The sequence below is a fragment of the Lathyrus oleraceus genome, chromosome 7 (genome assembly GCF_024323335.1).
Source record: "Lathyrus oleraceus cultivar Zhongwan6 chromosome 7, CAAS_Psat_ZW6_1.0, whole genome shotgun sequence".
Lineage (NCBI taxonomy): Eukaryota > Viridiplantae > Streptophyta > Magnoliopsida > Fabales > Fabaceae > Lathyrus > Lathyrus oleraceus.
In genome coordinates, this window is record NC_066585.1 from 171374251 (window position 1) to 171393438 (window position 19188).

Genomic DNA, 19188 nt, shown 5'->3' on the forward strand with positions numbered 1-19188 from the left:
CATACCATAAAAAATATAATGATCGATTATTCAATATGAATGATCTAAATGTCATTGCTTTACCATATAAATTTTGGATTCTGAAACATAAAGAATATTGATCGTTCAAATCTATAACGATCATTACACTAACAAATGGAAGAAAAAAAACAATATTCGCATTAGTAGTTAACAACTTCAATACTCGTATTCATATTTATTAGGTATTTAAATACTCAATACTTATATTTTAATTAAACGAAATAGATAAATAACAAAATATTATTAATATAGTTGATACTCAATTTTAAATTATTATATAAATTTTAAGTGTATATATGATTTTTATTATCAAGAGAGTATTGGGTGATATCTATAAAAATATTTAATGGAGATTTACTCATAATATAAAAAATATTTTATATTATCATTTAATAGAAATATATCATGTTATATAAATAATTTAAATTTTTTAATCTGTCTTGATAGGATTTGATAGGATACATAGTGTAAATTTACTCAGAAGAGAAAGCATAAGTTTCATAAATTTTGTTATGTTGCATTTTCATTCTTAAAACCCAAAAAGAAAATTAAGAATTGGATGTTTATAACATGGTATTCTTAAAATCTTCAACCACTCAAAATCGAATATTGTTAACTATTTTTATTACCACTTTGTGAAAACCGATCGTATCGATTTAGATTTTGGATTGATTTTTTTAAAAAATAAAATTATATATATATATATATATATATATATATATATATATATATATATATATATATATATATATATATATATATATATATATATATATATATATATATATATATATATATTTATTTTTTATTAGTATGACATAATGTATTAGTTTACTTTTCTTTAATGTTTAATCTAATCTAATACTATTTATTATTTTATTTTTATTTCATTTGTTTCATACATAATTGATCATTGTAATTTTGTTTAATATTAATTTTGAATATATTGTATAATATATATATTACATTAATATTAATAATTTATTTTAATTTTTAAAATTAATATTAATATAATTTTTTATAATTTGTAATTCATTTACACAAAAATCGATCCAAATTAAACAATACAAAATTAGATTGGATCAAACTTTTAATTAATGATCTATAATCAATCTGAATTTCAAATAATTTTCTTTTTATATTGATAAATTTATGTCTCAAAACGGATCAAAAACATATTTTTAATATACCTTATTCATAACACAAGTAATAAAAACCATTAAAAGAAACAATGAAAAAAGAACAAATAACTTCTAGAAATTTGAGGATATATGTGATTTTGGGTATTAAAGTATTTGTATCCAGACCCATACACAGATTTACAAGTAATTACTTCTAGAAAAGTTTTGGAAATTTCTTAATAGATATGAACACTATGTAAAAATATCTTTAAAATTTAAAGATGCATCCCGTATCATAAATTAATAAAAATTTGATTGAATATAAAAAATTATGAAAATATATTAATGGATTAATAAATATTTAAAACAGTCTTTCAATTTAATGCATAAAATGTATTTTAAAATATTTCGGAGTATAAACTCGTGTTTTCAAACTTAAAACAAATGTGTCTTCAAAGGGTGAGAGGTCCTAAAATAATTTATAACCATTTTAAGTTTTTCATAAAATATATTCCCTTCCTGGGATAAAAAATCCCCAAAATTTATCCAACCCTTATATTTTACCTTGATTTTTACAAAAACTCAAATAATATTTCTTTTACCTTTTTACAAAACTCAAATAATATTTCTTTTACCTTTTTACGATTTAAGTATTTATTATTACTTTTTACCATCATTTTTAACCTTTATGGATTTAATTAATGTTCATCCAGACAAATTTTTAGGCGATTAAAGTTTATCCAAAAACTGCTTTGAATCATTTGTGCTATGTAAACTCAATTTTAACTTTTTCGAAATGTTCATCGGAAAACTTAAAATGAACTTTTCTGTTATTTTATTTGAAAAAAGTTCTATTTTTTTTATAGATAGGTAGACCACTTTACTATACTAAATATTACCAACCTGATGCATTATTAATTATACAAAAGTTTGATATACAAGAAGTTATAGTAATGTGTGTTATGAAGGTTTGAATTAGACATAAAATATCAAACACATTTTTAATAAAAATGTGATTGTCCATTTAAAATCAAATCAATACTATTCATAAATGATTATGAATAAAAAGTTGATGTAAAATATGAATTTCACAATTAAGATTTATCTAATAGACTGAGATGATGCATTTGTGGATTTGACAAAACATCATATTCCATCTAAAGATGTATTTATGTGATTGCAATTGCGAGATCCTAACAATATTGATTAAATAACACAAATATATAAACACAAGAGAGTGTGTAAAAAAGGGTGAGAGGTCCTAAAACAAAAATACAACAAAAACACTGAGTCCAAATGAAATAAATAACGTTCTTTTTACTTAAAACTTAACTTGGAAGTAGGTACAATGGTGGGGTGCTTTGGAATATTTATTTTCATGTTGTGAATTCGAAAGTTTGGTATTTCTAGCTTTTTCTTCTAAATTCTTTTAACAGTTACTATATATCACACACAAAATAATGATACAATAGACCATACCATGAGTTCTCTCCTTCAATCTCATGCTAGTGACTGTGAGCAAGACAATAATAGCTCTACAATGTTGCCAACAACTGTGGAATTTGATTCCACATTTGAAGTAGAAACCGGTAAAGAGGAGGGTGTTTTCTTGACATGGGAGGACCTTTGGGTGACTGTTTCAAATGGAAACAATGGAAGAAAACCAATACTCCAAGGTCTAAAAGGCTACGCAAAACCAGGACAGCTTTTGGCCATAATGGGTCCTTCTGGTTGTGGCAAGTCCACTCTTCTTGATACTTTAGCAGGTACTAATGCTATAAACATCTTGTTTAATATTCTTCTCTCTGATGATGGATTTGGATATTGTGAAGTATGGCACATCTGAACTGTCTGATTAAGATCGACTAGTCTAGATTTCAATATAGATTTTTCTTAACTTGATATGAATTTTCAGGAAGATTAGGCTTTAAGACGAAACAAACGGGGAAAATTCTAATCAATGGATGCAAACGACGACTAGCTTATGGAACATCTGTAAGATTTTTTATCTTATCTTTTCAACAACTTTTCTCAAAATAGTATACATTTTTCATAATCACTTTTGTTTCTTCTCTCTTAACTGAAATCATCAGGCATATGTAACAGAAGACGATACAATTTTGAATACTCTAACAGTTAGAGAAGCTGTGCACTATTCAGCTCATCTTCAATTACCTGACACCATGTCTAAGGAAGAGAAACAAGAGAAAGCAGATTTGACAATACGAGAAATGGGTCTGCAAGATGCAGTCGACACGAGAATTGGAGGGCGGAGATCTAAAGGAGTGAGTGGTGGACAAAAAAGAAGAGTTAGCATTTGCATTGAGATCTTTACACATCCTAGACTTCTTTTCCTTGATGAACCAACTAGTGGACTTGATAGTGCTGCTTCTTTCCATGTTATGACTAGAATTTCTGGTTTGAACAAAAAGGATGGTATTCAAATGACTATTATTGCATCTATTCATCAACCAAGTAATGAAATTTTTCAGCTTTTTCACAACGTTTGTCTTCTGTCTTCCGGGAAAACTGTTTACTTTGGACCTGTATCTGCTGCAGATAAGGTTCGAAATAGATACTTCAATTCAACCACTATCTGTATATTGTATATAGATGTATATCAATATTTTTAAATTAAACAAACGAGTATTGTAAGTGACAGAGTGACCTTGCTGCTTCTATCCACTGAGATTCAACATTTTTACTTTGATTTTGATTTACTGCTACTTTTTTTTGTGCAGTTTTTTTCATCAAATGGTTTTCCATGCCCAAGTCTCCAGAGTCCTTCTGATCACTATGTAAAAACAATTAACAATGATTTTGAACATGTAAGTAGAGTTTTCATTGTTTTCAGTAACCTAAATACGAATAATAAATTTAACTGGTTTACCGATTATTTGCAGGACCCTGAGAAAGGATTAGGTGGAGGGCTAAGCACAGATGAAGCTATTCACATGCTTGTTAAATCGTATGATTCATCTGAAATTAGTCACCAAGTTCAGAAAGAACTATCTCAAATTAATCAAAGAGTGAGTTTTGTTAAACAGCTCATAAGTAGCATAGCTAAGAAAAACAGAAGACAATTATTAGTAAAACTATATAAATTATGGATGCAGGTGTCATACTCAATGGAGAAGAAAAGCCATGCTGATTTTCTAACTCAGTGTCTGATTCTTACAAGAAGATCTTTCGTGAATATGTATCGCGAAGCAGGCTATTATTGGTTGCGTCTACTAATCTATGGCGCATTGGCTTTAAGTCTTGGCACCATGTTCTTCGACATTGGTTCAAGCAATCAATCCATTCAGGCAAGAGGTTCACTGCTTGTGTTTATGGTTACATTCTTGACATTCATAACTGTTGCTGGATTCCCTTCTTTTGTAGAAGATATGAAGGTAAAGTAATTTTTCATAAAGTTTTCTTGTCACATAAATGTTTTGAAGATGAAAGTGACAACAAGAAAAGTTCTTGTGGTTAGGTATTTGAACGAGAAAGACTTAATGGACATTATGGTGCGACAGCATTTACCGTTGGAAACACATTATCTGCTGTTCCATTCTTGCTATTGATGTCATTGATACCAGGAGCATTGGTTTATTATCTAGTTGGACTTCACCAAGGACATGAACAATTTGTGTACTTTATATCTATGCTCTTCATTTGTGTCTTGTTAGTGGAAGGTCTCATGATGATTGTTGCAAGTGTGGTTCCAAATTTTCTGATGGGAATAATCTTTGGTTCTGGAATCTTGGGAGTAATGATGTTAGATGGTGGATTCTATAGGCTACCAAGTGATATACCAAAGCCATTTTGGAAATATCCTTTGCACTATATTTCCTTTCACAAATATGCATATCAAGGATTATTTAAGAATGAGTTTCAAGGTCTAACATTCACTACTAGCAATAATCAAGGGATGATTAGTGGTGATGAGATATTGAGAAACTTGTGGCAAATGGAAATTAGTTACTCAAAGTGGGTGGACTTTGCTATTTTGGTTGGAATGGCTTTGGTTTATAGAATTATGTTTTTGATTATTATCAAGAGCTTTGAGATGGTGAAGCCTATTGTTGCAGCAATTAAGTGTCCTCAAGAAAAGGTTAGGTTCACTAAAGTGACTAGGAGTAGGAGCAGTGAGATTGATTAGCTTGTTTGGCTTGTGACTAATGACCAAATACACAGCATAACAATGTGTTGAGGCAATAATGATTAAATAATCTTAGTTTTTATAGTTTAACTATTTTTTTCTTTACTTTCTATCTTGACTTAGTCCTTGATCAAGTTACTCAATTAATTTTAGTCTTTAATTGGATTGGTTACATCTATATAAAAAAAAGGCATTGTACCGATTTATTCAATAAGAATAATAAAATGATTGTTTATCATTGTGAATCCTTAGTTTGAAGGGGATTTACCTTCGGCCAATATCTTTTTAAGTTTTAGTCTTATTATTTATCATCTGCCCTCTAGCTTTGGCTTGGCCAACCCATCCTCTTTCATGTTTTCGTCTGAGGTTCAAGTAATTGGTCATCATTCCTGGTCGACTGACCAAGGTCGAGTTCCTCATTTATTGAGAATCTATAGGGATTTCTTTGTCTCTATTATTTGATTTATCAATAACCAAAAACTTGACTTGTTTGCAAGAGGTCAATGTATTAGAGCTCATGCCTAAATATGGGCTTTCTTTTTTCTTGCATGCGTCTTCCCTTCCTCCCTCATTCATTCAAATCAAAGAAAGTTTCATCAAAAATGGATAGGGGTGGTACATTGGCTTGGTTGGCGGCTTGACTTCGCTATCGCTCATGACTTGGCATAAAGTCCATGTAGTCAGTGAGTACGAGTACAACCTATAAAACATGCTTTGAGTTCCATTACATTGCAAAAAAATAATCCCATTCCCTCCATTCTCCCTTCGAGTGAACACCATCCACGTGTCTACCTCCGGCTTCAAAGCTGAGAGGAAAAAAAGACTCGGCTTAACTTAACTTGGGTTCAGTTTACCTTGTTACTATTAGAATGATGGAAGTAGCTCTTCTTCCTCTTTGCGTTAGCGAATATGAACTCATAGGGAGCTGGGAATCAACCTGGTTAGCTGGACAAGGGATAGAGTTGAAATATCATATTTTTAGAACGCCTTATGCTTATCCTTTCTTGACTCTGTCGATGGTATGCCTGAGAGTACATTCTTTTTCCTTATCTTGTACTCGAGTTTCCCTTTGAAATCAATATCTTTGCCTTTGAGAAAGGGAACAAAGGAATTTCGTCCATTGTCACAAGAATCGTTCAAGTTGAATGTGAATAATCCATCGCCGATCTTGAAGATTTGAAGGGATAATGTTTAATACCTCCCAATATAGAGTATCCCCTTTTGGACAACATTTCCTTGTAGGGAACTACCTATTGCACTTATCTCTTGTGGTGGAACCTGAGATTCACCTTCCTAGAAGTATTATCTCCAAAACGAAAAAGTCTTCTTAAATTTTCCGCAAGAGTAAAACTATAATAGTATCTAACCCATGTGGTGGTGGGGGTTACCTTCCCCCCCTTTTTTTGGATGGGGAGTGCATCGGTCGGCTATGTCCCTGGACCTCCTAGATTTTATGTCACATCTGAACGCAATCGGAGAAGACATGCCCCAGCACCCACCACCTTGTGATCATAAAGAAGAATATCCAATACAATCACAGGAAAGAGTGTCAGAAAAAAACCATAATGTATCAGGGTCGCACGCCTGGAACATTCGTACAATTTCAAAGATTAAAAAAGGAGTATATCCTTATCCCTTAGTGTATTTCCACTTCCCTCATTCATGAACAAACCCTTCGCCTAATTCTTTTGAGTCCCGATCTAGTTTTTCCTACTAACCAGTTACTTTACATCCACTAAAGAGACTTGGTTGACGAACATGGTTTGTGTTCCGCTAATATAGCGGCTTGTAGAGCATTTGAAAAACTCACACCATCCATCTCAAATAGGACTTGTCTTGTGGCAATTGCACCAATCCAACCCATAGGATTTTATTTTCCTCTTCCCGTTTTGACGTATGTAGGTTTCTCGGTAATAGAAATATTTATAAAAACTCTTACCCATATTTTACTATCTTTTTTGAAATTGTCTGCTCATTGCACGATAGAAGTGCCCAACCAATTATAGCCTGATGTGCTGCTTCAATGGCTTGATATGAAAGACGACTGACTCTACAACTTTTAGTGCCATATCTTCTAAAATCTAGTTTTGTTACTATTGTAATTGTATCTCTGTGTGTCTAATATGATCACACATGATGTATATTTATATGCAAATAGGGAATATACAATAGGAAATAATATCAGTTACAGTTATGACTAATTGAATATCAATCAATACTAATTGATTGATAACATATTCTTAACACTCCCCCTCAAACCGGATCGTATATATTGTATGATCCGAGCTTGTTACAAATATAATTCACTCGAGAACCCTTGAGAGACTTGGTAAACATATCAGCCAATTGATCTTCAGATTTTACGAATTCCGTGGTTATTTCTCCCGACAGTACCTTGTCTCTTACATAGTGACAATCTATTTCTATGTGCTTGGTCCGTTCATGGAAAACCGGATTGGACGCAATGTGGAGTGCCGCTTGATTGTCGCATATGAGTTTTGTGTTTTGAAGGTCACCGAACCTAAGTTCTGAGAGCAAATTCTTAAGCCAAGCAAGTTCTTTTGAGGCTGCTGCCATAGCCCGATATTCAGCTTCAGCACTAGATAATGCAACTGTGTTTTGTTTCTTGCTTCTCCATGAGATCATATTTCCTCTAATAAGAACACAATATCCAGAAGTGGATCTCCTATCCGACGGTGATCCTGCCCAATCTGCATCTGAGTAACAAGTGATTTTAGCATCACCCTTATCTTCATATAATAGGCCTTTTCCTGGTGCATTCTTTATATATCTGAGAATCCGAATAACGGCATTCCAATGAGTATCACAAGGAGCATTAAGGAATTGACTCACAATACTCACTGCAAAAGTAATATCCGGTCTGGTGACGGTAAGATAATTGAGTCTACCCACTAGACGTCGATATCTTCCCGAGTCTTTCAACAACTCCCCCTGACCCGGAAGAAGCTTGACATTGGGATCCATAGGAGTATCAATTGGACGACAGTCAAGCATACCAGTTTCAGTTAGGATGTCTAATGCATACTTACGTTGGTTAATTGCAATGCCTGATGAGGACTGTGCAACCTCAATACCTAAGAAGTATCTGAGTGGACCCAAATCTTTTGTCTGAAAGTTTTTGAAAATATGAGTTTTGAGTCGCTGAATACCGTCTGTATCGTCTCCAGTGATAACAATGTCATCAACATAAACCACAAGAAAGATGTGTTGTCCGTTGGAAGAGTAAAGGAAGAAAACAGAATGATCTGCTTCACATCTAGTCATACCAAACTGTATCAAGGCAGAGCTGAAGCGACCAAACCAAGCACGTGGAGATTGTTTTAGCCCATAAAGAGATCTATTGAGCCGACAAACAAATCTCGAATTACCAGGAATAGTAAAACCTGGAGGTTGATCCATATACACTTCCTCCTCCAATTCTCCGTGTAAGAATGCATTTTTAATATCCAACTGATGAAGCGACCAATGATTAATAGCAACCAATGCAAGGAAGAGACGGACTGAACTAATCTTGGCCACTGGAGAAAAGGTGTCACCATAATCAAGGCCAAATATTTGTGTGTATCCCTTGGCTACCAAACGAGCTTTAAAACGATCAATCTGACCATCTGGTCCAATTTTCACTGTATAAACCCATCGACAGCCCACTGTAGTTTTGTTTGGAGGTAAAGGAACAATGTCCCAAGTGTTATTTGAATGCAATGCAGTCATTTCTTCCACCATCGCCTGACGCCAATTGGGGTCAGTCATAGCTTCACCTGTAGACTTAGGAATAGACACAGAATCCAAAGCAGACACAAAAGAAACATAGGAAGTAGATAGACGGTCATAATTTAAAGCGCAGACATATTTAGGATTTGGATTATGAGATCGAATACCTTTTCGTAATGCTATTGGAAGGTCAAGTTCAGGTGACGTAGCTGGAGGAACAATTGGAGTAGGAGATGGTGTTGGTGGATCAATATCATCTCTAACTGCCGATGGACACGTTGTGCGTCGCTGATATACCTGCAAAGGAGGTTTAATGGGTGTGGGGATGACAGAAGGGATATCTTGATCATCTAAATTACAAATCTCCTGGGAGGACGAAGAGGCAGAGAAAAAAGGAGAACCTTCAAAAAATGTTACATCGGAAGAGACAATGTACCGTTGAAGTTGAGGACAAAAACAACGATATCCCTTTTGTATACGTGAGTAGCCTAGAAAAATGCATTTGAGAGATTTAGCGGAAAGTTTGTCTTTACCTGGATTAAGATCATGAACAAAGCATGTGCAACCAAACACACGAAGGGGAATGGGGTAGAGATCGTGTTCCGGATTCAAGATAGAGTATGGAATCTGATCTTGAAGGACCGAGGAAGGCATTCGGTTGATAAGGTGACATGCGGTGAGGAGAGCATCACCCCAAAAACGAGAGGGTACATTGTGGTGAAGAAGAAGAGTCCGTGCAGTTTCAACTAAATGACGATTCTTCCGTTCAGCAACACCGTTCTGTTGTGGTGTATGAGCACATGATGATTGGTGAATAATTCCCTGTAATGTTAAAAAAGATTGAAACTGGGATGACATATATTCACGAGCATTATCTGTGCGTAAAATTTTAATGGTAGTATTAAACTGGTTTTTAATTTCAGCATAAAACTCTTGGAATATACGGAAAACATCTGAACGATTTTTCATTAGAAATAACCAAGTGCATCGTGAGTAATCGTCGATGAACGTGACAAAGTAATAGTATCCTAAAGTAGACTTCACACGACTAGGACCCCAAATATCAGAGTGAACTAAAGCAAAAGGTGATGCAACACTTTTATTTACTCGTTGACAATAAGTACTACGAGTATGTTTGCCTAATTGACAGAACTGACACTCAAAAGAAGAAAGCTTAGAAAGACTAGGAACTAAAAGACGCATTTTATTGTGACTAGGGTGACCCAAACGTTGATGTGTGAGTTCTTGAGAAGCAATAGAAGCACAGGCCACCGGTGGAGAAAGATGATATAATCCTCCAGCTTCACTCCCTGCTCCAATCGTCCGTCCTGTACGTCGATCCTGGATATGAACAGAATTAGCATTAAAAAGAACTGAACAATCAAGAGTACGAATAAGCTTGTGAACAGATATTAGATTAAAGGGACAACCAGGAATGTAAAGGACAGACTCTAAAGACAAGTTTGGAAGTGGATGTGCCTGACCAAGGCCTTGAACTTTGGCTTTAGAACCATCCGCCACAGTGACAGAAGGCAAAGAATCAGAATAAGACAAATTAGATAAAAGAGATTTATTACCAGTCATATGATCAGATGCACCAGTGTCAAGGACCCAAGGACCAAGTGAAGGTGTAGAGACAAAAGCTACAGGATTACCCGACTGAGCAGCAACGGCAGATGATGATTGCAATCCCTACTGCATTTGTCATTCCGATATTTACTAAATTTTGCATGTTTCGCATAGAGCACATCCCTTTGTTTTTTACTATATGAAATTCACACTTTGACACCTTATATTCCATTACGAGTAGATACTCCAGCAGAAGCCTACTCGATTTTCTGGTTAAATACATTACATGATGTTTTACCATACTTTATGCATTCAATTCTAGCGATTTATGCATCTCCTGAACAACATATACGGAACCCTCAATCCTTTTTTTCATTATTGATGGAATATCCTTAACTATTATATTAGAAATGAAACGAAATGCTTTTTTTTCTTTCTCGGTTGAAAAGGGATGTTTTGAGCAAACAGAGAAGCACTTTGATAAATAAATTTGATTCTGACCAACTCAATTAAGGCATTAGTGTTTGTTCTATTAAACAACAAAGATCACATTTTTCATTTCTTTCAAATAAGAGTTCTACCCCGTAAGAAAATTTTTTGTTTATCAATATGATCTCTACCACCATCTCTATTCCTTTTATGCACTCTCCTATCCTACCATGGTCTATGAATTTATCTATCAATTCAATTACCTTATTATCCTTATCGATGAGGTTCCAACATTTGATCCTTAATTGAACAAGGAGTGGTTCCCATGCATCCTAAAAAAGGTTCTTATAAATCCTAACTCTATCCCTCAGAAATTTTCTTTGTCTTGTCCGAGATTCTCATTACTAAGTTATGAGATATTGTTCAACTCAATATTTTGTGCATCAATTGTATATAGGTTCATGGCAAGGAAAAGGGAACCGGAGGTTGGGGCGGGGAAGGCCTTTGATGAGTTGGCGATAAAAGCTTGGGAAGTTGTGCATATTTTATTGTCAGGTGGGTCAAACTTTGCCCATGTCTCATAGATGTCACTGCGGTGATAACAATAATAACATAATGAAACATGATACTTTCTAAATACACATTATCTTTTTATTTAGATGCTTCCAACAAAAATAGATATGAATATGCCTTCACTATTGTAGAACTTGAGAAATTGTTGCTCTGTGTCCTTACAAATTTAATATAGCAAACAAAGTACAAGTATAATATTTTAAGGTACATTTGACTTGATGTTTCTTTTTCATGGGATTGTCATATCCCGTATGATTTATCTAGAACATTATTTAAAGTTCAAACATATTGGTTTTACATAATGTTTTTGCTCGGTGTCCATTAATTTATGGTAGGTTTTGACTGCTCCTTGACCTTAATGATGACCAAGAATAGAACTCGATAAACAACAATCATTCCAAACATGATGGCAAGATCAACCCACTTAGAGTGACCTATTTGCACATGCCATGTATTGGTTAGGAAATCTCTACCACTAACGGTTATGGTACCTCCATCTTGATACCAAACAAATGTTAAGCCTTCAAATTCATTCTTGAATGATCCTTGGAAAGCATATGTCAGGAAGGAAATGTAGTAGCCAGGGTACTTCCATAATGGATTTGGAAGATCATCAGGAAGTCGGAAGAATCCGGCTGTTAAAATTGTAAGTCCTTGAACTCCACCAGCAACGATCACACCTATCACAAAATTTGTGAAGATACTCCCCACAACCATCATAAGGCTCTCAACCCACATCATAGTGAAAAATAGGATAGAAGCAAAGTATAGATATTGCTCTAGTCCTTTGTGTAGTCCAGAAAGGTAACACACTATTACTCCAGAAATGAGAGAGATCATTAGCATGTAAGGAATAGGAGATAATATATTGCCAATGAGAAAAGCAGTAATGCCATAGTGCCCATTCATTCTCTCTCGTTCAAACACCTAATATGGTGGAAGGAAACCTTTTTGGTTAGAGATAAAATAATATTTGAAGAGGGAAGATTTTTTTACTTTTTTCCTTTCAGAAGTTGAAACAGTTTTGTCAAGAGACATTTGTATCCAAAATTGTTTTGGCTAAGTAGATGATGAATCAAATTGTTTTAGAATTTGGATACAATAGTCTACTGTTAGAGTTTAATGTAGTGAAGCTTCAATTACGAAAGATAACAATTTTACCTTTATTTCCTCAATCAAGGGAGAGAATCCACTAACAAGTGTCATGAAAGTCACGACTGGCATCAAAAATGCAATCAGCGATCCTCTGACCTGAAACATACCATGTACAAGAATACCGTTACAGTTCAAATTTATATAAATAACAGGGAGTGGTGGTGATATATTCTCTACTATTGCATAATTAATAGTTATTTCTCTTGCAAAGCACGCTTTGATTATGATTCCGTATGTTACCTGAATAGATTCATTACTTGAGCCGATGTGATAGAAGACAGAGCCTAGACTTATAGATATTGCAACAAAGACGACAAGACGTAACCAGTAGTTGCTGATATCACGGTACAATTGAAGGGAAGATCTTTTTATAAGAACCATACACTGAGTCAGAAATGGAGCGTGGATCCTCCTATTCTTTATTATACCCAAATCCTAGCACGTACAATTTCATGAAACAAAATGTTAAACGTGTAGTTTATGTGGGTTCTACAGTTGCCACCTTGATATGTGGTTAAGGCGAACCAATACTTAAAAATCACATCGAAACTCCAACGACTATCGACAACGCCAGTTGAACGTAGAAGTTCATGGTTCTCTATGTTATATTTATTTCCCCTTGTATTTATCAAAACAACACTGACCAAGTCAGTGTCTTAGTCATGAGGAGGAGGAGACGAGAACTTCTATTTCTGGAAGGACGTGTTTGTCGTCGTTGGAGTTTTGAATGGTTTTCAGGTGCCTCCTGTCCACAATGAGCCATCTACCAAAGTGATTCAGTGTCTAAGTCAAATTTAGGAATGTAGTATGATACTTACAAGTTCACTTATATTTGTCACTTCACTCTGAACTTGACTTTTCATTTCAGATGCTTTATAAGAATTTACAAGGATACCAATTGCTTTTTCAGATTCAAAGCCTTCTTCAGTGTTCTGAAAACAAAATTGATTAGTCCATTATGTTTCAATTTTTCAACTGTTTTGTGCCTGCCTTCTAATCTAAAGGTGTTATATGTACATGACGAATATAGAGAAGGAAAAAATTAAATCCATCCATCTCTAATTTCTGTCTAAAAATTAGAGATGGATTTCATTTTTTCAGTAAAAAATTTCTTTGCTGATTCTATTTTATTATATTGTATTTTATAATTCCTCTAAATATCCCAATGCTTTCAAATATACACTGTTTAGACTGAGGGTTTGAATAAATACCTGTTCAAAATCTTTGTTTATGATCCTTAAGTAATGATCAGAAGGATTGTAGAGAGTTGGGCAAGGGAAGCCATTTGAAGAAAAAAACTGCACTGAATCAAGTGTTACTATATATGTATTTTGTCAAAGTTGAAATCAATATGTGGTACAAGGGTTTTAGTTCCTAACCTGATTTGCTTCAGAAGCTGGACCAAAGTAGACTGTCTCTCCAGAAGAAAGAAGACAGAGGTCATCAAATAGTTCAAAAACTTGGCTACTAGGCTGATGGATGGATGCAACAATTGTCCTTTGAATACCATCCCTTACACGTAAACTTGCAATTCTACTCATAACATAGTAGGAAGCTGTACTATCAAGTCCACTTGTTGGTTCATCAAGGAAAAGAAGTCTTGGGCGTGTTAGCATCTCAATACAAATGCTAAGTCTCCTCTTTTGCCCTCCGCTTAGGCCCTTAGAACCATACCCTCCGACCCTTGTGTTAATAGCATCTTGCAGGCCCATTTCTTTAAGTGTGATATCTGCTTGTCTCTTCTTCTCTGCTATGGACATTGACTTCGGAAATTGAAGTTGAGCTGAGTAGTATAAAGTTTCACCAGCTGTTAAAGCCGACAGCATTGCATCATCTTGTGTTACATAGCCCTGGATTTACATGGTGTGAAAAAGGTTAGTAAATGAAACTAATCTTTCTCCTTCCTAAGGACTTGTGTAGTTTTTAGAAATTTTGTCTTACTGATGTTCCATAAGCCAGTGCTTGTTTTTTGCCATTGATTAGAATCTTCCCCGATTGCTGTATGTTTGAGCTCAATCTTCCTGCAACATTGCTCAAATCATATTATAGTTAAGAGACAGTGATTTAGTGGTTATAATACATAAAAGACAGCAGTATATGACTAAGAAGAATAACTTGATATGTGACTCATACACATTGGTCACACATGCATGTAAATTGCAGTAGACATCTCTAGTACTGATCTAGTTACCTGCTAATGCATCAAGGAGTGTTGATTTGCCGCTGCCGGAAGGACCCATTACAGCCAAAAGCTTCCCTGGCTGGGCATAACCTGTAAGTCCCTGCAGAATTAGTTTTCTATTCTTTCCTTTTCTAACAATGGCCTCCAAATTCTCCCATGTCACAGTAATTCCTCCCTTTTCTCCTTCACGACCACCCATGTCAACTCCACTAATCTGTGCACATCTTGCATCAATTATAAATGCTTATATATGGATATGTTCAGATGAAAAACAACAAATTATTTTATTGTGAAGGAAGCTTTTCAAGTTGTTCACGCTAGAACAGAATTGGTTCTTGCAAGTTGAAGTGAGTAATTGGCATTACTATATATTAGGGTGCTTCCTTATACATATGAAAAACTACATTCTTTTCTGTTCTAAATGACCAATAAACCTCCTCAATTTAGTGAAATATACAGATATATTGAAGGGCGTGTGAGTCATTTTATCGGTTTGAAATTGGGTGAGTCTAATTTATGTGACAAATAAGAGCGGGTAATATATTTGTTTAAAAAATAAAAGGAATGTGTACACGTCAATTAAACATATCTTATGGATGATAATGATTGTAATACTTTGAAAGAAAAAAAATAATATCCAAAATCGTGCTCTATATGTTATTGACACCCAACCCTCGTGCAAATATAAATCAGTATCCCTAACATTCTAGGGAAAATATATAGTAGTTTATTGGCATGTTGGATGTGAATATTGATCACATAACATCAAAATGTGGACTTATTTATTAATTTTCTGATCAAATAATTAAATCAGTTTGTGAGTTTGGACAGAAGAAAAAGATTTTGGGAGGTGTATGTTAGAACATTGAATTCATTATGAAAGAAAGATCAAAAGTGAAAAGGAGAGAATTGAGATTGAAGCTAACAGTTGTGTTATTGAGTTTAGATCAGAAATAACACATACATCAATCATATAAAGCTTATTCAAGAGGCTACAAAATTGACTTAACAAACTATAACTAACTAATAGTAACTTTTCAACTACTTTTTGAAAACTAGTTACTAAAAAAAGGAAAGTTTGTTATAAACTCAAAATGGCCTTCAACACATCATCACTTTAGTGCTTTCATATTTTATTCTTTTAACATCCTCCCTCAAGTTTAAGCATGCTAAATGTCTAACATACCAAACTGGAAGCAAAGCTATTGAATTTGCTTGTAGCCTAAGGTTTTGCAAGGAAATATGTCAATTGCTCTTGGGAAGATGACAATCAATCTCAAAGTGTTTTGTTCTTTCATGAAAAATAAGATTTGAGGTGCTTTGTGTAATGCACTGTGGTTGTCACAATATAAAACACGTGGCTTGAAGCATGTGACGTGTAGATCTCTTATAATTTAGAGGAGGCAAACTAATTCACATGTGACTGATTCAAGAGTTCTATATTTCGCTTTAGAAGAATACATGAATATTGTTTGTTGTTTCTTTGCTTTCTAAGAAACAAGAGTTGAACCAATGCAAAAACAAATCATGATGTGGATAACTAATGCATCAAACCCAGTCTGTATCAGAATACCCTAGAATTTACATATTAGAAGATATAAGGAATGATAACCCTGTGAGTGCATCCTTCCGTTTAGATATATTTTGAATGATGTCAAAACTAGGAAATAGTGTTTATGTACATTGGACGGTGTCATCTGAGTCTAGTTGTGCATTTTAGCATTCTTGCATTAGGACACATGTCAACATTGTTTAAATTGTATGGAAAATATTTATGTATCAAAATATTGTGTTGAGCATGAAAATTTTGGTTTTAAGTGGAAAAATCCTCATTATAGGTCGACACATACGACTATAGGTCGACCTATAGATGACTTTTTAAAACTTCAGGTCGACACATAGATGATACAGGTCGATACATACACTATAATATTAAAGTTTGTAGCTTCTGTCTCATGTGTCGAGTCTTCAGGTCGACCTATAGGCAACACATAATCTTACAGGTTGACACATGATTCCAATAGGTCGACACATGACTTGAATAGGTGTTAGATACCCAAAAGTGCTTATATGGGCATCTTTCACTCCATTTCCTTGCTAAAGTGTTCGAAACCACCTTTGTTTTAGATGAATTGCAATACAATGATAAACGATCTTGGTACCTTTGATTTGTGTGTTATTGTGCAGGAATTAGGCATGAAATAATAGAAAATGAAGCCACAAGAAAGTTGGCAAAGGGACCAAAAAAGGGATGCATTCATCAGCTTGCTCGCTAGGCGAGGGCTGTGGCGAAGAGCTCGCTAGGCGAGCACCCAGCGAGAACCCAGCGAAGAGCTCCAGTATTTTACAGTAGCAAACATCAACACACTCGCTAGGCGAGCAGCCAGCGAAGGGTGTAGCGAACACGTCCAGACTTGGTCAAAAGCGCAGCCAGCACTCACTCGCTAGGCGAGCCATTAGCGAGCTCCCAGCGAGCAATTCCAGTAGCAAAACCTCCTAAGCTCGCTGGAGCGAAGGGTGAAGCGTGGGCTTCGCCTAACGAAGGTTTTGTTCGCCTAGCGAACATGCCAATCTGGCAAAGATTATTTCTTTGGACACAGGTGCCTCAGGTGCCTCATTTTGGGGCTCGCTAGGCGAGCCATTCTGCTCGCCTAGCGAGCATGACAGCTCAGTAGCAGCACTATAAGTAGCAAGGGCTACTTTTTGGAGCCATACTTTTACACCTCCATACTTTTGTACTTTTTAGATATTTTTTCAGCATTGCTCTAGAGATACTTTGTGACCTAGAAATCATTTCTCTTCATCTCTTAACAATCTTTCATAAAAAGAAGGTGGATTCCCATCCAATCTCGATTATTCGACTCGGATGTTGATCAACCTTCTTCCGAAACTTGTTGACCAAGCTACCATGAAAATGAGTAGCTAAGTTCTTCATTTTGTCAAGGTTAGATGTAGATGGTCATAAGCTTTGTGTGTATATGAGATGATCTTCATTTGTAAATTCTTTAATGATGAATATATGGTGAAAACTTTGTTTTATTGAAAACTCTTTGTGTTGGTTTATGATCGAGAGATGTTTACCAACTCTTTACCTAGGTTTTCATCCAATCTTGTTTGTTAGCTAGAGATAGTAATGAATGATTTTGTTCACCATAAGGTTGAACCAAAAAGTTGTCATTTTGATAGATTGTGTTAGAGATAAACAATGGATCAAAATGGGAAAACTCACAATGTGTGTTAGAGATAAACACATTGGGAGGACTTTGTGAAATAGTTTATCATCTAAAGGAGTTTATAAGTTTTGTTGATCGAACATATACATGCAAAGTGATCGTCGAACCATAACTTTGGCAATTTTTCTCAAATATTAAAACCAAATCTTTTACTGCATTTTCTTACACTTTTATGCAAGATGTCGTGACTAAAACCAAAAACCATTGTTACCTTAAGCTAAGAGTTAAAACAATTGTCGAAAGACGGTGATATCTCACAATCCCTGTGGAGACGATAACAAAAACCCGACACTTAAAAACACATTCAACAAAATGGGGCCGTTGCCGGGGATTGTGAATTGATATTGCGAGCATCGCAATAGTTGCTTAATTTTTAGCTTTCGAATTTTTGACTTGTGCTTGTAATTTGTTTGGTTTAGTGTGCAGCTTTCGTTTTATGCGAGGGCAGATTCCTGTGGACGAACTTCTTTTTGATCCCGAGATCGAAAGAACCGCAAGGAGGCTGAATAGCAGGACGAGACGAAGGAGGCAACAAGCTAGACAACGACAAGAACAAGGAGAAAGTTCTTCTACCACACATCCACCACCGTTCATACCTATCATGGAACCACCACCACCGCCCATTTCCACTCCATGTGTAAACAGTCCAAGGAATACTGGTCAGTTTTCCAACCACACGGGAAGGCAAGCCGAGATGAAAACGGGAACTCTTAATTTACTATATGGAAGTCCATTCACCGGAATGGACCATGAAGATCCCTTTGCTTTTCTCACCAAATTTTACGAGATAGCATTGGCGGCCGGAGTTGACCAAGCTCAAGAGCTACCATTGTTCAAAAGATTATTTCCCCACGCTTTGCTCGGCAAAGCAAAAGATTGGTACTTAGATCAAACACCTGCCGTCATGACAGATTGGAACGTGTTGGAAGAGAAGTTCATCGAAAGATTTTTCTCCCACAACCGGTTCATGGAATCCAAGACGGCCATCTCAGTGTTTTCACAAGGAACCAACGAATCATTAAATGA

At 35.1% G+C, this 19188-nt stretch overlaps 2 protein-coding genes, 1 long non-coding RNA gene and 1 pseudogene across 3 annotated transcripts; 1 reads left to right on the top strand and 3 right to left on the bottom strand.

Moving 5' to 3' along the window:
* Positions 1–2483: 2483 nt before the first annotated feature.
* On the top strand, positions 2484–5379 carry LOC127107234 (ABC transporter G family member 1). Its single transcript, XM_051044535.1, has 7 exons — positions 2484–2908; positions 3058–3137; positions 3236–3706; positions 3884–3970; positions 4046–4171; positions 4259–4537; positions 4621–5379. Exons 1-7 carry the CDS (start codon positions 2623–2625, stop codon positions 5287–5289), a joined length of 1998 nt encoding a protein of 665 aa, XP_050900492.1. The 5' UTR covers positions 2484–2622; the 3' UTR covers positions 5290–5379.
* LOC127107235 (uncharacterized) lies at positions 3716–4405 on the bottom strand. The gene is made up of 3 exons (XR_007795648.1): positions 4268–4405; positions 4033–4121; positions 3716–3936 (listed from the first exon to the last, which is right to left on the bottom strand). It is a non-coding gene; the product is annotated as an uncharacterized LOC127107235 (long non-coding RNA).
* A 1645-nt stretch (positions 5380–7024) lies between the features above and the next one.
* LOC127102669 (60S ribosomal protein L16, mitochondrial-like) lies at positions 7025–10891 on the bottom strand (annotated as a pseudogene).
* Positions 10892–11802: 911 nt separating this feature from the next.
* Positions 11803–15128, bottom strand: LOC127107379 (ABC transporter G family member 1). Its single transcript, XM_051044663.1, has 8 exons — positions 14939–15128; positions 14689–14768; positions 14127–14597; positions 13959–14045; positions 13566–13679; positions 12988–13182; positions 12754–12843; positions 11803–12519 (listed from the first exon to the last, which is right to left on the bottom strand). The coding sequence occupies exons 1-8, from the start codon at positions 15126–15128 to the stop codon at positions 11914–11916; spliced, it is 1833 nt and encodes a 610-aa protein (XP_050900620.1). The 3' UTR covers positions 11803–11913.
* Positions 15129–19188: the final 4060 nt, after the last annotated feature.

What these genes read in the sequence shown, in the direction of transcription:
- LOC127107234 (XM_051044535.1), top strand. Translation starts at nt 2,623, where the DNA reads ATGAGTTCTCTCCTTCAATCTCATGCTAGTGACTGTGAGCAAGACAAT. An exon ending in TCTTCTTGATACTTTAGCAG is followed by an intron (nt 2,909 to 3,057) that starts GTACTAATGCTA and finishes ATGAATTTTCAG; the next exon opens with GAAGATTAGGCTTTAAGACG. An exon ending in TTAACAATGATTTTGAACAT is followed by an intron (nt 3,971 to 4,045) that starts GTAAGTAGAGTT and finishes GATTATTTGCAG; the next exon opens with GACCCTGAGAAAGGATTAGG.
- LOC127107379 (XM_051044663.1), bottom strand. Translation starts at nt 15,128, where the DNA reads ATGGGTGGTCGTGAAGGAGAAAAGGGAGGAATTACTGTGACATGGGAG. An exon ending in CACTGGCTTATGGAACATCA is followed by an intron (nt 14,598 to 14,688) that starts GTAAGACAAAAT and finishes ATGTAAATCCAG; the next exon opens with GGCTATGTAACACAAGATGA. An exon ending in CCTTGATTGAGGAAATAAAG is followed by an intron (nt 12,520 to 12,753) that starts GTAAAATTGTTA and finishes CCACCATATTAG; the next exon opens with GTGTTTGAACGAGAGAGAAT.